We start from the raw sequence: 20,761 nt of genomic DNA, 5'->3' as shown, positions 1-20,761 counted from the left end.
AGCCACACTGTTCAGTTCCTTCATTCTTCAAATAATGTAATGTCAAAGAACTATTTTGATATTCTTCATTCTTTCCCCAGTCTTTGGGCCTTTTCCTGTGCTGCTCCCCCATCCAGGATTGCTCTTCTCCCCCATTCACTTAGCAAACTTCTTGTTCCTCAAAACTCAGCTTTAACATTGCTCGCTCAGTCAAGGGAGGCCTTCCCTGATCTGTTCCCCCCAGACTATTTTGGGACCCGCTGTTACATCTCCCCACAGTGCCCTGTATGGCTCCTTCTTAACCTTCATTACATGTGTGATCACTTGTCCAATGTCTGTTCCCCATCCCCAACAGGCAACCCCTATGAGGGCAGAGCTGTGTCTTCTTAGGCATTGTTCAATAAACTTTTGTGGAATTAATTAAACTCAGGGGGCACTACTGAGCCATATTGGAGTAAAAGGCCATAGCCTTTACCAAGAACCAAATGTTGGCAAAAGGCTAACACCTGATTTAAAAAAGGAAATGTGAACTGAGCACAAAAAGGGAAGGTCACTTAAAGTTGGGTCACTTAAATTACCTTGCCATTGTGTGTGTTTGTTTTATTAGTGTGAAATCTCTTACTGTGCACTGTTAGTTGTTTATCCACCACACTGAGTATTGTGTGGTAAACTAAAATGTTAAAAACATACAGCCAGTGGTGTGAAGTTCTCATGTTAAAAAAAAAAACAAACAGTGAGAACTAAATGTGGTCTTATGCATATTTTGGCAGCTGAAATTCTTTAAGTCTACTGATGAGTGACCCCTTAAATCATTCTTATCTTTGATTCTGCATACAGGGAAAGGTTTCTCTTTCTACATTGCTTTTTTGGGGGTGAGAGGAGGGTTGTTTGCAAAAATATTTTTTTGACATTATCAGAACTCTTGTTAGAGCTTCTCTACCACAGACATTAGTTGCTGAGCACAGCCAAGTGAAGATACTCACCATGGAAGTTGACACTGAACGTAGCTAGCTTATTTCCATCACTGTAGTTTTGAGCTGCTCTGTATGTTAAGAGTGGCCAGAGGTACATTTTTCACTGAAATCTAAACATGTTTTAAAAAAACACTTCACAAATATAGTTCTTTGACATTATTTACTCATGTGTTTGTACACTTTGTATGTTAATTTTTGAAAATTTTTCAGTAAAAAATACATATTCAAGAACCAAAAAAAAGTAAAAAAGTCAATAACCTTCATAAAGTTATCCTTTTTTAAAAAAGTACAAAGAGAAGCCCTGGCTGGAGTAGCTCAGTGGATTGAACACAGGCCGAGAACCAAAGTGTTGCAGGTTCGATTCCCAGTCAGGGTATATGCCTGGGTTGCAGGCCATGACCCCCAGCAACCACACACTGATGTTTCTCTCTCTCTCTCTCTTTCTCTTTCCATTCCCTCTCTAAAAATAAATGAATAAAATCTTTTAAAAAAAGAGTAAAAAAACGTACAAAGAGAATATTTGAGCAAAGAGTAACAGACATCGGGTAGTAAATTGTTGTTTGTTTCTTTTTAGAAATCCTGACAGAAATACCTAATTTAAAAAGTTAGAGAGTGCTATGGCCAGTGTGGCTCAATTAGTTGGAACATGGTCCCATAAACTGACAGGTTATGGATTCTTTTCCCAATCGGGGCATGTGCCAAGTTGTGGGTTCAGTTCCTGGTTGGGGCACGGGGTGCCTGTGAGAAAGTCCGTCCGAGGGGCAACTGACAGAAGTTTGTCTGTCACATCAATGTTTCTCCTTCTCTCCCTGTCCTTCCCTTCCCCTCTCTCTTAAAGTTAATAAGGATGTCCTCGAGTGAGGATTAAAAGAAAAAGTTAGGGAGTGAGTTTTGCTGGCATAAGTTAGGGATTAAAAAATTAACAGTGCCCTTTGTTGTGTTAAAGTTTCTCAAAGAATATTTGAAGGACATAAAATGGGATGGCAACAGGACACTAGAACTAAAACCTTAAAATCCACTTAAAGGTAAACTTCACTGTGGTTTCTTGAACTTGCTCTTTACCCTCTTGCTTCAGGCCTTCATCCATCCTGTTCCCCCTTCTTAAAGCACCCCTTCCCTCTTTGCCCCTCTTCCCTGCAAGAACAATGTCACTTTCTCCATAGGTCTAAGGCTTTCATGGCTTTCAAAACATCATGCAAATCTCCCTCCTGGAGCACAAACGCTACACATACACCCCTTTCTCAAGGGTCTGCCCAGCTGGCACATACTCCCCAAGTGACCCAGGTTCCAGCTGATTGGAGCAAGCCCAGGTTCGTACCTTTATGAGCTCCCTGATGACAGGAGAAAATATGTGTTAATCATTTGCAAATTCTCTTGATGACTGTCTCTTCATTAGGAAATTCTTTTACTTCCATTTTCAAATACCCTGAAAATTTCAATTAATTTTTCAACTAATTTATTTTGAGATTTCTTCCTGTTTAAGATATTATAATAGTTTCATAAAGGTTAGAGCTGAAAATGGCTTTAAAGATAGTTAATAATAATAATAATAATAACTGCCATTTTTCAAAACTTGTTCTGTGCTAGGCTGTGTTTGAAGAATGCAAGTTACAAACTATCTTACAAAATTACAACTACAGCACTAAAATGGTGGGGGTCTGTTACATCTCCATTTTATAGATGAGGAAACTGAGGCCCAGAGAAGTTAAACAATTTGCCCATGGTGCTCTGGCCAGGGGCTCAGTTGGTTGGAGTGTTGTCCCATATGTGGAAAGGTTTCAGGTTTCATTCCTGGTCAGGGCACATACCTAGGTTGCATATTCCATCACCAGTCAGGGCACCTACAGGAGGTGACTGATTGATGTTTCTCTCTCACATCGATGTTTCTCTCCCTCTCTCTCCCTCTCTCTCCCTTCCTCTCTATCTAAAATCACGAAATATATCCTCAGGTGAGGATTTTTTTAAAAAATTGCCCATGGTCATGGTCGCACAGCTGGTGAATGGAGCCCAGGGCAACTCCTTTTTTATTTTTGTTTTTTATATTTTCATTTTCTTTAATTATATTTTATTGATTATGCTATTACAGTTGTCCCAATTTAATCCCCTTTGCCCCCCTCCTCTCACACCCCATACTCCCTCAGGCAATCCCCACACTGTTGTTCATGGCCACAGGTCACACATAGGTTTTTTGGCTACTTCATTTCCTGTACTGTACTTTACATCCCTGTGGCTATTCTGTAAGTACCTACTTGTACTTCTTAATCTCCTCACCTCTTCACCCTTCCCCCCACACCCCTTCCTATCAGGCAACCATCTAAATGCTCTATGTATCCATGATTCTGTCCCCATTCTTCTTGTTTGCTTAGTTTGGTTTTTAGATTCAATTGTTGATAGATATGTATGTATTGCCATTTTATTGTTCATAGTTTTGATCTAGTTTTATTAAATAAGTCCCTTTGACATTTCATATGGTATTGATTTGGTGGTGATGAACTCCTTTAGTTTTTTCTTGTCTAGGAAGCTCTTTATCTGCCCTTCAATTCTAAATGATAGTTTTTTGAGATAGAGCAATCTTGGCTGTAGGTCCCTGCTTTTCATGACTTTGACTATTTCTTGCCAGTCCCTTCTAGCCTGCAAAGTTTCTTTTGAGAAATCAGCTAACTGTCTTATGGGAACTCCCCTGTAGGTAACTAACTGCTTTTCTTTTGCTACTTTTAGGATTCTCTTTTTATGTTTAACCTTTAGAATTTTAATTATGATTGTCTTGGTATAGGCCTCTTTGCATCCATCTTGTTTGGGATTCCCTGTACTTCCTGGACTTGTATGTCTATTTCCTTCATCAAATTAGGGAAGTTTTCTTTCATTATTTTCAAATGAATTTTCAATGTCTTTCACTTTCTCTCCTCCTGCTACCCCTATAATGTGAATGTTGGAATACTTAAGGTTGTCCTAGAGGCTGCTTACACTAGCCTCATTTTTTAAATTCTTTTTTCTTCTTTTTCTGATTGGTTGTTTTTTGCTTCTTTATATTCCATATCATTGATATGATTCTTGGCTTCATCTACTCTATTGTTGTTTCCTGTAAATTGTTCTTTATTTCAATTAGTGTATCCTTTGTTTCTGACTGGATCTTTTTTATGCTGTTAAGGTCCTCACTAAGTCCCTTGAGCATCCTTATAACCAGTGTTTTGAACTCTGCATCTGATAGATTGCTTATCTCCATTTTGTTTAGTTCTTTTTCTGCAGTTTTGATCTATTCTTTCATTTGGGCTATATTTCTTTGTCTCCTGGTGGCAGCCTCCCTGTGTTTGTTTCTATGTACTAGGTAGAGCTCCTTTGACTCCACGTCTTGGTAATGTGGCCTAATATAGCAGGTGTCCTATAGGGTCCAGTGGCACAACTTCCTCTATCACCAAAGCTGGGTACTTGAGGTGCACCCTTTGTGGGCTGAGTACACCCTCCTCTTGTATTTGAGCCTTGGTTGCTGTTGGCAGGTCAGTGGGAAGGGTTTAGCCATGCCAGTAAGCTGCAAAAACTGGCTGTGACCTCTGCCCTCCATGGAAGATCAGCCCTGAAGGGGGCAGGGTGGTGGTGCTCTGATACAGTCTGTAGCTGTCCACTGGGTGCACAGGCTTGGTGGTTTCCGGGGTGGTGCAGACCAACGTTAGCTCCCAGCTGTGTTCTGCCCAAGACCACCCTGCCTGAGCTGTAAAACAATCAGAGATGGCTGCCACTTGTGCTGGGCTTAGAGATTCCCAGGTGAAGCCAAGCTGTGAGTCTAAGCTGGATGGGATGCTGCAAGTGCCAGGCCTGGGGCCACTTAGCAAGAGGTATGGGGGCTGGGGGCTCTCTCAGGCTGGCTGCTGCTTGTTTGAGAGTAAGAAGTTTTGAAGCATGAGCCAAGACCAACCATTCATACGGAAAAGTCATTTTTAACAGCTTGAGTGGGCCCATAAGTTGAGTGGGATGGAGCTCTGGGGATCTCCAGAGCAGAGAAAACAGTGTCAGATACATTGATGGAGTCTCAGAGTCACCCACCTCCTGGCTCTGTGGGGAGAGGGTTGAGAAAAGGGACGATGGCCTCTGCCTGCCGTTCTGTCTAAGAGAAAGCTGTCCCCCAGCTTTCACCTTGATGCCAGACACTTCTGTTTCCCCCTTGTATGCCACTGTGCCTTTCAAGCTGCTACCCCAGTGCAGAGTGAGTTTGAGTAAGTCCATGTGTGGGTTCTTTAAGAGGAACTGCTTGGTACTCCAGAAGTTTCTTTCCCAACTCAAGTCCCACTGGTTTTTGCAGCCAGATATGGGGACTTACCTTCTTGGGACTGGATCTCTGGGTTGGGGGAGTTGGTGTGGGGCTGGGACTCCTCGCTTCTGAGATATCCCTCCTAAATTTTTATCCACCTCACATGGATTTGAGACCAGCTGGTTCTGTGTCTCCACTCCTACTACCAGTCTGGATGGATGTGGTTTCTTTAATTTCATAGTTGTCAGACTTCTATTGAACTTGATTTCTGATGGTTTTGAGTTACAGTTGTTCTATATTTTAGTTGTAATGTTGATGTGGTTGTGCAAGGAGGTGAGCTGTGTTTTTCTATGCTGCCATCTTGATAAGAAGACAATCCCAGGGCGACTTCTTTATGAAGTATAGTAGGCATGGGGCCTCAGGCCCACAGTGTTTTATTTTCTTTCAGAATAAGAATGGAGCCCTGGCTGGTGTGGCTCAGTGGATTATGTGCTGGCCTGTGAACCAAAGAGTCACCAGTTAGATTCCCAGTCAGGGCACATGTCTGGGTTGTGGGCCAGGTCCCCAGTAGGGGGTGTGCAAGAGGCAACCACATACTGATGTTTCTCTCCCTCTCTTTCTCCCTCCCTTCCCTTCTCTAAAATATATCAAATCTTAAAAAAAAAAAAAGACTAAGAAAGAAAAAAAATGAAATTTTAGGTCGAGGAAAAATTTTAATGTACAGTATTAATATATTTTTCTTTACACCACTGTAGTTGCAAGATATAATTTTTAATATTTTTAATGGAAGAAGGGACTCTTGAAGACACAAGTGCCTAAGGCCCATGAAAATCATAATGTGGCCCTGGTGGAGTCAGAATTCATATCAGGTTATTCTGCCTCTAAAGTTCATGTTTTCTCTAGTCTAGTACAACTCTTCTTTACAGCTGAAGAAATTGAAGTCCAAGGCTACTCAGCAAATGGATGACAGAACCCGGGGGAGAATGCATCATTTCCATCAGTCCAACTACCATATCCTGCAGTATGACAGCACCACCTGGTGGTATTTAGGGTAACTTCCTTTAGTAAAAGGATGAACCTAGAATGGGTACGGGTTCACATAACCCCAGGAAGCAGCTGTGAACCAGTCTGCCCTTAGGCTCCATACTCAGCAGTGAGGAAGCCAAGTGAAGGAGCCAATGTCACACGCTCAGCTTAGGTTGTCATCAGACTTTGCACATCAACACCCCCCCCCCCCAACACACACACCTCTCCCAGGGTAACGAAGTTATCCTTCAGAGTTAATATCTGCAAAGTGCTTAGATCCAATAGAGGCAGCATGTGAACCAATTTGTAATTTGAAGTTTCCTAGTAGCCACATTTAAAAAAGAGAAACAAGTAAAATTACTTTTAAAAGATGTTTTATTTAATCTAGGGTTCAGCAAACTATAGCCTGTAGGTCAAACCTAGCCCACCACCTGTTTTTTTTTAATAAAGTTTTATTAGATCACAGCCATGCTCATATGTTTATGTCCTGTCCATGGCTGCTTCTACACTATAGCAGCAGAGCTGAGTAGTTTTGTAGTTCAGACCACATGGCCCACAAAGCTGAAAATATTTACCATCTAGTCCTTTACAGAGAAAGTTTGTCAGTCTCTAATTTAACTCAATATACACCAATTTGGTCATTTTAACATGTAATTCAGTATAAAAACTATTAATGAGATATTTTAAATTTTTATCATATAAAACCTCCAAAATCCAGTGTGCCTTTTAGTCTTAATTTGGATGAGACATTCGAAATGCTCAGTGGATACACGAGGCTCACGACCACGGAATTGGGCAGTGCAGGCTCAGAAAAAGGCCTGCATATTGCAATTATCTTACAGGTGCTCATTAAGTACACAATGAGTAGTTATGTAGTTAACAAATGAATACATACATAAATAAATTCCCCAGTTGAATTAAGCCCTAATGTCCGGGAACACCCACTGCCTGTCACAAATCAAGCCCTCTCCCATGCCTCCAGACAGATGCTAGCTACCTAGTACCGTCTTTGGGAGAACTGAGAAAATTGTCACCCAAATCGTTTTCAGTAAGGCTTAATTTACACACAAAATCCCAACTGAGAAAGGCTGCCCTGGTGGTAGCCTGTCCTCTTCAAAGCAGCTTGCAGACTTGCTGATAGAGAGTATCATAATAACAATTAACATAATTCACACATGTAGAGCCACACTTGCTAGATGTTGTCTGAGCATTGTTTCATTAAATGACAAAAATAATGGTGACCTCCCTCAGGAAGTCTCCCACACTGGCTTTGGTGCCCTCTGTGCTCCAAAGGTGCCCACTCTCCCCACCCCAGCCCTTCTCCCTCCAGGCTGTGAGCTCCAAGATCTCTCTCCTTTATGGCCCAGAGGCCCAGCCTGACCTGGCCCACTGGAGCTGCTGCACCAGTATATGCTGCTTTCAATCAAATGGCCCCAGAGTAACCCAAAGGACTACGCGATATTTGATTAAATTCAGCAGGTACCAGTATGTGTCAAGCACCTCTGGTGTGCACAGTGGCAGTGAGAGTTCCAGCAGAATCCCACGCACACGTTGGCCCTGTTCACACTCTTTCCCACTCAATAACTTTCCCAAAGTCGACAGGCAAACCCAGGCAAGTCAATCCATTTGCAGTGGCCTAGCTCTTCTGTGACATTTCGAGCTGAAAGGCGGACCGGGAGAGACCTCTGGAAAATTCCTCTGGAGGTAGCTCTTGGAAGAGCAGTTAGTTTGCCCAGTTCTTCCTTTGGCCAGCCTGGGGGGCAGCTCTTTAGTGGGTGGGGTGGAGGGGCGCCACAGTGCCCTGATGAAGCCAGGTGTGCCCATGAGCATTTTGGCTTCACAAAAAGCTGTGTGCAGGATGACTCTCTGGGCTCCCTACATGCCTGAGGCCTTGGAAGCAACAAGATGTTCTGTGCACAATACTGGACACGGCTGGGATTCTGGGAGAGACCTCATCCCAAGGAAGGGAAGAAGGCCTTTCAAGATGGCCCCAGTGACCTAGGTTTAGCTATCAATCAGAGATATCATGGGATGAATTATATCCCCTTTACAAGAGATACATTGAAGTCCTAACCTCCAGAATGTGACCTGATATGGAAATAGGATCCTAACGGATGTAATTAGGTAAGATGAGGTAACTAAAGTAAATCCAGCTCCAACTTCAATAACACTGGTGGCCATGTGACAACTGACACACAGGACCAACACCATGTGATGACAAAGGCAGGGCGGAGTTATGCAGCTGCAGGCCCAGGAAGGCCAAGGGCTGCCTGCACTCTGCAGAAACCAAGAAGAGGAGAGAAAGGACGCCCTGCAGGTTTCAGAGAGAGCTCGGCTTTTAGACTTTGTTACCAGCAGCCCTGGTGAACTAATACAGGAGGGAACTTCTGAGTTTAGGGTGGTGGCTGAGCCCAAATCCACCCCAGATCAGCCACAGGACAAGTCAGGCCCAGTGGCAGAAATGGACTAGTGTCAGGAACCCTTTCTCTTCCTTTTCCTGGGCACCTGGTTGCACAGCACTCCCAGCTTTCTCCCACCCAGAAATCACATGACCAATAGACTATGCTAGGAAGTGACATTCATCAGCTCCAGGCCAAGGTGGTTAAGAGTGGGCATGACCTCTCCAGGCTTTTTGTCTCTCTTCCCCTGTTCCCCAGTTTGATGTAAGGGACTCAGGACAGGAATCTGAGGTCCTAGGAGATGGCAGAGCCATCAGATGGTAGAAGCCTGGATCCCCAGATCAGTATGTGGCAGGTGGCCCATGAACATCAGATTACGCTGTACTTTAAGAAACACATTTTATTGGTTTAAGAAACTGGGATTTAGGGGCTGTTTGTTTGTTAAAGCAGTGAGGCAAGCCTAAGCCATGCAGGGCCTGGGGATGAGAGAAGAAGTGAGTAAACATGGAAAGTGGGATACATCGGGACCGTTGTGTTCTGTTGTGGGTCCCTTCGACAGAGTGCAGAGATCGGGAGGACAGGGACATAGTCCCCATCCTCTTAACCCCTTAAAGACATAGTGAGTGCTCCCTGCCCCAGGTCTGCAGCTAGAGCACTTGGGGCTTCTACTCTCTCCCCCAGGAGAGTTGCACAGGCTGGGGATGGTGGCGGGTAGTGGGCAGATGCTCTGTGAAGAGTGAGGTCACTGAGGGCAGTCAAGGGGCAGCAGGTGGGCCTCCCTGAGTCCCAGTGGCAGCACTCATGCCCATCCATGCTCAGCAGAGATGGGGCCACACATAACAGGGAGGTGGCACCGGCAGCACTGCCCGTCTCCAGGATCCAGATGGACCAAGGGAAAAGGAAGGAGCCGCTTCTCAATCCCTTGTGAGTTCACATTAGCTGGTCTCTTCGCTGTTGAAAATGGAAGACACCACTTTTAACATAAAAGGTTTGTGTAATGGGCTGGGACCTGGCGTACACTGAAGACCTGGTGTCCTTCATGGCATCCCCTGGAACAGAGCAAAGGCCTGGGTCAGCAAGGGCCACCATGCCTCCCGCCCACCCTCGCCCTACCCGAAGGGCTGAGGGTCATCAGGCACAGGCTGCTGCAGCTGCTCCCAGTAAAACAGTGAAATCCTCTGTACAGTTAGAAATGGCCACTGTCCCTTTGCCCCTTGACCTCTACTGTAGTGCCTCCATTATTCCCTAGGATCCAATAACTAAGGAGTGTGCCTGGCATAGCATGGAAACCTTGACACTCTGCTTTGGCTCAAGGACCAAAATGTGCCCTGATGGGTGGTACACAGGCCATTTCATTTGTTAACTACTTTAACCCTATCCCTTCCCCGAGGTCACTTACCCCTCATCACATTGCTCCCCCTGTCTGGTGACACCCCACCCATCCCAGTGCTCCATGGTGACCACCTCCAGGGTCCTACCCAAGGCTGAACTATCCCCGAAAATGCCAATGGGCTGCAAATCCTGCCTGTTGGAAACAGTAATGACAATACCGGTCACCATTTGTTGAGCACTTACTATGTTCCAGGCATCGACTGGTGCTTTCTCTATGTGAAAGGGCATTTGGGGCGGACCCTGCTGGGGTCCAGACAATGCCTTCAACCCCTCTTTCCTGTATCTCAGTGCTTCCTCTGGGAAAACACCACTTCTGTCTGTAGCTGTGTTGGGGAGGTTGGAGAAGGGGTCAACAAAAGACCCATCATCTGTTCCCCACCTGGCCCCTGACCGGCTGGGTTAAGGGCATGAGGCCACTCTTACAGGATGTTCCAGAGTTACTGTGGGCTTAAGCAGAACCACCACGGAGGGAAACAGTCTTTGCCCTGAACACAGCTCCACCCTAGTACCCACGGGGACATCCAGAATCAGCTCCCCTGGATGCCCAGTGGCATTTGAATTTCAGATAAACAATGAATAATTTTTCAGTGTACTCTCTGGGACATACACATGCTAAAAAATTATTTACCTGAAACTCAAAGATAACTGGGTATTCTGTATTTTAATTTGCTGGATCTGGTACCCCACACCTGGCAGTGGGCATGGGCTGTGGGAGGGGCAGGAGGGAAGAACAGGGGAGGCCAACATGGTGCCCAAACTGTGACTCCGTCTGTGGGCACAGGGTGTCAGGTCCCTCTCAGAAGAAGCCAATGAAGCAGATACAACTCAGGCCTCCGATCAGCATCCCCTGCCCTGACTGCCCTGTCTACCACAGCAGCCCCTCAGGCTCCCTCTCCTCCTCCTGGTTTCTCTTTTTATAGGCTTGATGCTCAAGTGTCCACGGGCCAGCAGCATCAATGCCCTTGGAGAACCTGTTAGAAATGCAGATCTCGCCCCCCCACCTGTCCTAAACTCACCTGCTACATGGGAAACTACATTTTAACAATATTCACAGGTGGTTCCCGTGCACGGCAGAGACTGGAAAAGCACTGCTCTGTAGCACGGACACGACGTCACACATCTGTCATCGTCCACCATCTGTGAGCAGCTGTGTCTGTCCTGTTCTCTGTGGTGCCCCAGGGACAAAAGTGCCTGACACGTATCAGGTGCTCAGTAAAATTGTTGAAAGAATGAACGAACAGACCAGAATCCAGACCCAGGCCTCCTAATTTCAAACTGAGTCACACTCTTCTGGGCCTGTTCATCCACGAACTCATTTGGGGCAGAGCTAGGATTCAGTGACTTCAAATCACCCTCTGTCCTACCTGTGGGGCTTTTGTGAGGATAATTCATTCCTCCTCAGGGTGATTTCCTACCTGATCTCCCCAAAACCCTGTGACATAGGAAGGCAGATACTAATTTATTCCCATTTATGTAGAAACTGAGACCTAGGGAAGTTAAGGTTCTTGTTTGAGCTCACACAATTTGGAAGTAGTGTAGCAGGATTTGAACTCACACTTTCTGATTCCAAATGGGGGCTTCATTCCCTAGTCCATGTTCATTGACTTATTCTTTCATTCCAGAGTACCAGCACATCCAAAAAGAGGCCACTTCAGGCTGGAAGGTACTAGGACATCAATAAAGTTCACTAGGAAGCCCTGGGCTCACCAGGCCTGATGGATACTCAAGGGATGGTGGTACAATGGGCCTAGGGCTCTTGCAGACTCAAAAAGTGGTGGAAGCACAGAGGGACTTGAATCTGCCTGGAGGACTCTCGAAAGACTTCCTGGAAGCAGTGACATGTGATGTGAAAGGCAGCAGAGGGAGGGCAGGAGGCATGTTCTGGGCAGAGACACCAGAATGTGCAGAGGCCTGGAGGTGTGCCAGTGCTGGCCTGCTCCGAGAGCAGGGAGCCGGGGGAAGTGCTGGTAAGGGAGGGGCGATGAAGCACGAGGCTGGGGAGGGGGCCAGGCCCACCTACAAAGGTTTGGAATGGCAAGATGGTGGTGGTCCTTACCCACGTGCCAGCCATACTCCCAGGATGACAAGACCGGGTACTGAAACTTCTCCTCTGGCTTCTGCTGATGCCGCTCCCGGAGGTACAAGGCCCGGCCCTGGCCGTCATGGGAGATGCCTTGGAAGAGGAGCTGCAGGGTGCTTGTGGGTACCTGCTTCATCCCTAAGTCTTTCGGTTTGGCCTGGCCTGCTGACTCTGAGTTGCTCTTTAGGCCTCCCAGCCTCTGTCTCCCCTGGGCCAGGGGCCCTGGACCCCCACTTTCCTGGAGAGCTGATCCTGGACCTCCTTGGTCTCCGGCAGTCTGGTCCTTGCTGTCAGGGGAGCTGGGGGCAGGCAAGGGCCCCACTGCCAGGGTTGAGCTGAAGGGGGCCCGCTGGAGCCGCTTCTTGGGCAGGGGCCTCTCCTTGAGGTACTTGTGGCCATAGTTGATCTTCCAGGAGACTCGAGCAGCGGCCTCCTTCCAGATGCGCTCCTGCCAGCAGGCTTGGTTCTGGGAAGTGAACAGATCCTTCATGGCAGGGAAGGGAAGGCGGAGGAGCTGGAAACATTTTGCCCACAGTTCTCAGGCCTGTGTTTGCACTGCTGGTGTCTCGTCTCCAAGGATATGTGCAGCCAATGAGGGCTGGGTTGCCAAGGCCCTGCTGGAGAGGAGTGGCCAGAGATACTGAGGACTAGGGGCCATTAGTAGGCTGTAGGAGAGCCCAGGCAGAAAAAGGAGCAGAGTCACTACAACCCACCCAGGGTGCTTGGCAGGAGGCTGTATTCCACCCCAGAGACTCAGAGCCCAGGCCTCACACCCAGAGGATATACCTACTATGCACCAGCCACCCAAGAAAGTCCAAAGAAAGGCCCAGTCTTCTCCCTCAGGAAGCTCTGGACACATGGTTGAGGGGTGGGTTACCATGGCAATTTTGGACACCAACTCCTTGGACGCAGCTCTGCCACACCATACCTGCATGGCCTCATTGGCACAATAGGATGATCATGGGGAATGCCCTCAGTATGGAGAGAATGGCATTAGGCCAGTGCGTCACAACTTGGGGCAGTGCCTGGCATGGAGGAAGCCCTCCATGCATGTCAGTGGCTGTTCAACAAGCACCTGCTTGGTAGCTACTACTGCACTGCACTCCATATACCTTAAACTACCCCCTTGGAACATGGGGCCTCTCATAGCCTCCTTTTTAGTTGAGGAAATGGAAGCTTAGGAAAATGATGTGCCTGCTCCAGGGCACATGGCTGGTGTGTGGTGGTACCTCCATGCAAGGCCCTGAGCTGGGGTTTTACTGAGGGATTTCACTTAATCCTCACAGTGACTTACTATCAGGCTTCTTACCAGATGAGGAAACCGAGCTCAGCAACATCAAATGGTCACACTGGGATTGACTCCAAAACGTATGTCCTGTATTAAAAACACAGAACTCTACCATGGGGTGTGACAAGCACCATGAGAGAAGCACAGGCAGGGTGGGACAGAGCAGGACCCACCAGTTTCCAGCAGCTCCCCCTGCCTCGCTGACCAGGGCCCTGCAGGGTTAAGTATCAGTGAGAAAGAGGTTACCCACAATGCTCTGTAGCCACTCACCTTTTCACTCTCTGCTGGGTGTATCCTCATTTATTCATTCAACAAACATTCATTTGCTTTGACCCTATGCCAGGCACAGGGCCAGGTACTAAAGGCAGATGAGGAGGAACAGAGTCCACATGCTTCCTGCCCTCCAGGTTTCACAGACAGACTCACGACTGGGTGGGTAGAAGGGGAGGCAGGGAATGGGGGTGGTCAGGGAAGGCTGCCTAGAGGAGGTCCTCTTTGATTGAGACCTTAACTATAAACACAATGGGACAGGCAGAGTGGGGCAAGACAGAGTGAGACCCCAAGTCTGAAAGGCAAGAAGGCACACAGACTGTCCTCTGTGTCTCAGTCTTTCCAGCTGCCAAATGAGGGCTATGAGGAAGTTTGAGAAGTTTGGGAAGATTAAGAGCCAGCTGGCTAAGTGGGACAACCTAGGTCTGTACGTTTCCTTTGGAGCACTCACAGTGGTCACTGATTAATTGTGCAAACACCTTTTTGTTCCAGATTTTAAAAATTGGCTGTAAGCACCGTTCTTTCCATACTGAGGGCCTTCTTATGTGCCCGGAGCTGCAAGTGAACAAAACCGGCAAAATATCTTGCCCTCAGGGAGCTTGCCTTTTCCCAACGCCATATCTGTATCTCTAATGTACCTCTGGGGGTATTGCCTAGCATACAGTAGGCGCTCAAGAGAAGGCTCATGATGAGGAGGGTACTTCACATCGGCTCTGTTGCAGCTGGGTGGGTTGGGAAGGATGGAGGGAAGAAAGTCTGTAATAGCTGGGCTGAGGGGTGGTAGGTAGGGCCCTGGGGCGGGGCCTGATCTCAGAACTTGAGAGAGCCTCCCTGACCCAGACCGCCCCCAGACTCAGGCTGGTAAGTCAGTCTGGGTGCCAAGCCCGCGAGAAGGTAGAGGTGAGCGTTCCCCTCCTTGGGGCTTCCGAGACCCTGTGCCTTCCGCCCCAAGGGCTGCCCTCGATGCTCCATTCTGAGTGTCCCAAGCGACCCCTGGCGGTCACCAGGGCGATGACAGCTGGGCAGCCGCCCTCCCGCCCAGGAGACAGATCAACAGGCAGAGCCACTGCAAGGTGGATAGTCTCCCCAAGGGAGGGTGCAGAGAGGTGCCCCCAAAGTGCTGCCTTCCAACAGGTCCAAGAACAGCCCACAGCCCACAGGGAGAGCTGCCTTCAGATTCATGGTGTCCACCCTGTGCCACACCCCTGCATGCAGCACTTGGCTTTGGGCCCCATTCCTAAATTTAGGCTCTCAGGGCAGGGACTCATCTTAGCCATTTGCATGCATAGCATTGATTCCGTGAACTCTGACCATGTGCTGGGCATTGTGATGTGCTCTTCACATGCATCTGTCAGTTAATCCTCAGAACACTGTGGAGTAGGTCCTATTACCCCAATTCACTGGAGAGAGAACTGAAGCACTGTTTTCTGTGGGGGGAGGTGATCTTCTGGAGGCTGTGGCAGGGCCAAGTTGATTTTAACCCAATGACCCATGCTTATAACCACCATGCTAAATGACTTCCCTAAAGCCCTCCCCCCATACTCCTTCCACTCTGTGTTGGAAAGCTGTCTCCCCAAAACTCAGGCAGCCCCCTCCCAGCAGCTCTGGATGGGGAATGGTTTGCCCAGCCAGTTGGAGGTTGGTTGTGTTGTAGGAACTTTCTAGAAGTTAATCTTAGACTGTAAGTTTCCCATTATTTTTCCATGTTATGGATGAGGGCACTGAGGCCCAAAGAAGGCAATTGTCTGAGGGGTTCCAGCTGGTGGCAGAGCTGGGACTGGGATCCAGACCTGAACCTGAAGCATCCGACCCACTGCTTTCTGAGTGTTTCCCACACAATGGGCTATTCTGCTGCCGATTGTGCTGGGGGTGAAGCTGACATTTCCGGGGCTTGATGCTTCTGCCAAGGTCTTCTCTGAGATCACCTGCCAGGGTTCAGCATCAGCTTTGCCCTAAAATGTCCACGCCAACACGGAGAGGCACCCTGGTGCCTTGGGAAGGCAGTGGTCAAGGCCAAGGGAGTAATGTGGGCAATACAAGGCTCACAGGTTCTTTCATCTTTGAGCTTTGTCCTGGGGAGATAAGCAAGTCCAAAATTCGAAACAGTCTTGGATGTGAGTCACAAGTCAGGCTTGTAAATTCCCTGTCTCCTGCTTGCCTGCTAGAGCTCTAGAGGAAGACAGAAGGGGTGGGGGGGCACCCTAAATTCCTTGCACATGAGCTGGTCTCCTGTGGGTTCAGGGGCCCAGACAAAAGCCTTATCACAAAGCAAAAAGGATCCCTTTGTTTAAAAAGATTCCTCCCACCATGTGCTTGGGCAGCATCCTTAGGACAAAGCCAGAGGGGGAAAAAAATCAAATTCAAGCTTGCTTTGAGCGATGTGACATTTTCACTCCCTTTTCCAGTTGCAACTTGCTATTGTGAGGAGGAAAAAAGTGAGCTAAACAAGATGTGTTCTGGGAGAGATTTCATTAGTGGACTCCTCTGATTACAAAGCCCCTTCCCCTCCAAGCTTGGAGCGACTCCACTGCTTTCCCAGACTCTGCTTCCATCCGGCCCAGCATGAAGGCCAGAGGGCACTTAAATTAACCTCTTGTTCCCCATTTTAAAATACAGACCTGGGTGGTTGACAGGAATAGAGCACTCATTTTACCATTAACCTTTATTCTGCTAATTTTTCAGGCTGTGCAATTTTCAAAGGAAATTAAATCCCCATGTGCCTGATTCATTTTACACCAAACTCATCAAAATGTGGCTTTCAAGGCCCCTTTGAAGTCTTAAGACCAGACATGTGGTCAAGGGCCCAAGCGTTTACAAGTGCATTGGAAACAGAGACAGGTTGATTAAATGTTTCCTTCTTGGCAGCACTGCTAATGAGTGCTTCCCTGGGTTTCAGAAGGAAATTCGATGAGGAAGAGGCTTGAAGGGGGCAGGGCCTCCCCGGTTGAGGCTCTCTGAAGGGCAGCTGGCAGAGGGCAGCTGGCGTCTGCCTAACCTCCTTCGGCCACTGCAGGGTGACGGTCTGGTCAGCTCCTGGCCGGAAAGGGCAAAGTCAACCAGAGTTGGAGAGGGTCTGGCACCTGGCCATCCGGGGTTAAGTTTCTGTTTTCAAGGTGTTTGTACAAACAATAGCCGGTTCCCATAGCAGCCAGTCCAGGGGCAGATAAGAGCTGCCCCATGGCTCTGGATGCTGACCAGTAGAGGTGCACAGATTTCACCCCAAGATGTCTTTGAAGAAACTGGCAGGGGACCTCCAGGCGCAGCACCAGGTGCTAACAAGCAGCAGACCGTGGCTGAGATGCATACCTCCCAGTGGGATTCCATGGGATCCTCGCCACCACTCTGAGGGTGGCATGCTGAGAGCCTAAGCAACCTCCCCAAGGCCACAAAGCCAGTGAGTGGCCGAGCCAGTGTTTAAGCCCTAAGGTACCGGATGCCAAAGTCCACTCTGTTAACTGTCAAATGCTGCCTCTGCAGAAACCAGCCAGGCTTCAAGAAGGTAGAGAAACCAACGACTGCAGCCCTGTGCTCCTCTGGGGACAGAGCCAGCCTGCTGTGGCCTGTCCAGACCCCCTGGGCAAGGCCGGCACTCCTCCAAGGCCACAGACCTTGTCAGCAGTCCAGGTCCACAGATAAGGGTGCTTGCTCCTTCCAGGAAGGGTAGGGGGAACCTCCTCTTGTCCAACACCCCTCCTACCTCAGAGGTGAACAAATCGCCACCCTGATCAACAAAGGGGTTTCAGGAAGACACACAGAGCAGCACCCCTGCCCCCCCTTTTTTTGGAAAAGACTTTCCAAAAAAAAAAAAAAAGGTATTTTTTCCCTGCTTTCCCTCTACCCTGTAACCTCAATGGAGGATGGAGGAGGGGCAGCTGGGACTTCCCATCACTTCAGCAACTGCCAGGGGCTTATCAGTGGCTCCTGGGCTCCCCTCCTTCTGAGCACCAGCTCTGGCAGAGGTATAACCAGGGAGGTAGAGCTCCCTTCCGGGAGGACAAACAGGTGGGACCCAGGGTCTGCCCCATGGAAACTTTGAGATCTCGAACATGTCATTGAAGCCTGAGTTAATATTGTCGCCACAGAATGTTGTCACAGAACTGCTGTACGGGTGAAGAGGAGGCAAGAGGCTAGGGACATCCTATGCAAGTAGCAAGCAGCTCTCCACAGCAGGAAGGAGCAGGGGAGGAAGAGAGAAGAGAGGGGACAACCTGCTGTCCAAGGGCGGTGGGATGACAGGTGACACAGATTTTTGTATGAGTAAGTTCCCTAAAATGAGGGTCTCTCATGTACTTAGGAAAAAGGGTTTGTTTTTTAAACCATAACCTTTATCCAGGTGGGTTTCATCATGTGGGACTCTTACCCAGGGCAAGCCCCAGCAAACCTCCCCACATACCCCCTTCCCAGTGCCCGAACCCTCGGGCCGGCTCTGTCTGGATAAACTGCCTCTGAGGCTCCGGGAGAAGCTACACCTCCACCGCAAAGAGAGGCCGGGATCACGTCAGAACAGGTTACTAACCGGTGTCCTTTTGGCCAGGGGTTGAAGAGTGGGTCAGGCTCAAACCATTTATTCAGAAGTGACAACATCCAGGAACACCAGGGGAGCTTTAAGGAGCAAACATTTTATTTAATAAGTTATAAGATACAATTTACAGTCGGCATTTGATTCCAGTTTCGCTTCCATTCCCAGTTTATGAGGCCTGTGGTCCTTTCACATGAGGCTTGGGGCTGCTCCAGTTTCTAATATTGGGCTTTCGCCAACACCGGCCCCTAGCTGCTAACCCTCGGTGAAGGTCGCCCACCTCGGCCCCCTGTCCCATGCACAGAGGCACCTTCAACCTCGGTACCACTTCCTCGGGACTGAGCAGCAAATCAGAAGAAGGGTCTGCCTGCCTAGACCACACTACACACCCGGGCCCCCGCAGCCAGCCAGCGTCCCTGAACGCTTCAACTCTATTCCAGAGCGGGTCTGCAGGAGGGCATGCACAATACCTTGTACCCCATTTTTGGAATCCTGTACCTGCATATTGCTTCCCAAAAACCATCTGGATGACATGTGGTGAGAGGCGAACACACAGCCACCATCAGCTACGTAGCTTTTACTACTTTTGCTGAACAGTGAATAAGAGCCCCTGAGCTGCTGCCCTTCCCACCCCGCAGACCGAAAGTCAGCAGGAGTTTCGTCCCTTCCTATCTACAATTATTTCCCAGAAAAGTGGCCCAGAGCAGGGCGGGGATGGGTGTGGGGTGTCACGCCAGGGAAGACTTCCCCTGACGCATGCACTCCCAGGCTCACCACACTGACAAGTGACTGGAGCATGTGTTAAGCACAAGGGCTAGTGTTGGTTAAAAAGAGGGATCTTTGGCAAGTAGGGGGCTGCTTATCATGGCAGAAATTCCTCAGACCCAGTGGCTAAAACAGACTTTAAGAGCAAGAACAAAAACATGGCTGCCAAGATGGCCATACGTTCTGACTTGTCAGGGAAATCGGTAAACTGAGGGCAGAGGCGGCAGGAAGCCAGCCAGGCCGTCTGCCTCCATGTCGTAAAAAGGCCACAGGGCAGTGTGGGGTGATAATGAGTTGTTTAAATAGTGCTGTCCACCTAATGGCCTTTTTCTTACCCAGCAGGAGCACTGGAAGAGACAAAGCTGGTTTTAAGCCATCTACTTTTCTAAATGACAGCCTAAACTGGGTCTCCTCTTCTTCCCTGCTTCTCCCCCAGTCTGGTTTCATAGACTGGTGCCCAATTCATTTTTTAACACCAGCCTTGCCTGTGTTCTTGGTCTGTCTGCAGGGGATGATCAGCGCCACAAGGGGTCAGATGTGCTCAGTCCATTGAACGAGTTTGCATTTCTTGAGTCCCCAGCCCGACCCTAAAGACTCAAGTCTAGGATTTCTCTCTGAAGGCACTTTAAAATGGCAATGTTTTCAGGATGAGGTTTCAGACCCACAAACAGGCCAGAGGACTTTGTATAAAACAAGTTACAAATAAGCAACAAAAGCAACCACCAGAAACTCCTCCCAGGATTCGACGAGAACTGTTTTAAGGCACCGTGACGTGGAAGGGGCTGCCGGGAATGTGTTCCTCTCCCCACTTCACAGCCAGAACATAATCCCCCTTCTCTTTGACGACATATGTGACGTTGTATTGTTGGTTTCCCACATGCTTCATGGAGACCTCTTCGCAGGGAGTGGTGGGCCCATGGACCCCAATCAGCAGCATGTTGGAACCTGGGTGGCAGAGGAAGGGGGTTATTTCCTGAGGATGCATCCCAGAAGGCAGAGGAAGAGGAGAGCACATGGGAGCTGAAGGAATAATACCAGTTACTGCCTGTTGAGCATCTGTGATGCTGGGGACCTGAGAAGTGGGAGAAGTGATTACGAGCAGGACTCACAGATCTCGACACTGGGTTCAAACCCCTGCCCTGCCACTTCCAAGTTGGGTGACCTTGGACGTGGAACTTCATGTCTCCTCATCTTAGCTTCCCCATCTGTAAACTCAAAATGTCGCTAGCACCCACCTCATGGGCTCATTGCGAAGTTTAGAGGAGGATTATATGTGAAACCCTTGGCACCTATAATAAGGGCTATCTATGCAGGTGTTGATTGTCCCGATCTCAGTTATTCTCATAAGGACTTTATCTAAGGTACTATTATCATTTCAATTTAGAGAAGAGGAAACTGACTTTCAGAGAGAGATTTAGTAATTTTCCAAAGCTCATATGGCTATTAAGGAAGGGAGGGAGGGAGGAAGGAAAGGAAGGAGGAAGGGACCAGTGAGTAGTGAAGCTCCCCAGGTTTCCAGAGCACATGGGCTAGACTCCAGAACCCAGGCAACTGACCAATGACACCCAAACAAATACCCAAAGCCAAAGTGCAAGGAAACTTGAAGCAATTGGTGGCAGAAAATGTTATTCATTCAGATGGCTCATTTGTAATGGGGATAATGTCACCATTCCTATCTACTTTGAGGTCATTTACAAAAATCAAGAGGTTCAAGGAAGTCATTTAAAAATACTAAGTGCAAAAGAACAGGGCAATACCGTGGTTATGTGCACATGGCTGGGTTACATGGGAGGGTGGGCACTCAGCTGCCCCCACTCCCACCTTCC

The 20,761-nt window shown here is 48.3% G+C and overlaps 2 protein-coding genes across 5 annotated transcripts in view; both read right to left on the bottom strand.

The window, feature by feature from the left end:
• Nucleotides 1–9,044: 9,044 nt before the first annotated feature.
• LOC123814561 (protein ATP6V1FNB-like) lies at nucleotides 9,045–12,616 on the bottom strand. Its single transcript, XM_045832462.1, has 2 exons — nucleotides 12,070–12,616; nucleotides 9,045–9,670 (listed from the first exon to the last, which is right to left on the bottom strand). Exons 1-2 carry the CDS (start codon nucleotides 12,581–12,583, stop codon nucleotides 9,552–9,554), a joined length of 633 nt encoding a protein of 210 aa, XP_045688418.1. The 5' UTR covers nucleotides 12,584–12,616; the 3' UTR covers nucleotides 9,045–9,551.
• Nucleotides 12,617–18,250: 5,634 nt separating this feature from the next.
• FLNB (filamin B) overlaps nucleotides 18,251–20,761 on the bottom strand; it is a 140,672-nt gene continuing 138,161 nt past the window's right edge. For all 4 annotated transcript variants that reach the window (XM_045832522.1, XM_045832524.1, XM_045832521.1 and 1 more), the window contains one exon: nucleotides 18,251–19,880. In XM_045832522.1, coding sequence (XP_045688478.1) covers nucleotides 19,693–19,880 — 188 coding nt within the window. In that variant the 3' untranslated portion in view covers nucleotides 18,251–19,692. The remainder of the gene's footprint in view (nucleotides 19,881–20,761) is intronic.

This window comes from Phyllostomus hastatus, unplaced genomic scaffold (genome assembly GCF_019186645.2).
Source record: "Phyllostomus hastatus isolate PE091 unplaced genomic scaffold, TTU_PhHast_1.1 phas_contig_16, whole genome shotgun sequence".
Classification (NCBI taxonomy): Eukaryota; Metazoa; Chordata; class Mammalia; order Chiroptera; family Phyllostomidae; genus Phyllostomus; species Phyllostomus hastatus.
Note: the sequence above shows the minus strand (reverse complement) of the source record. Positions and strands in the feature narration are given on the sequence as shown.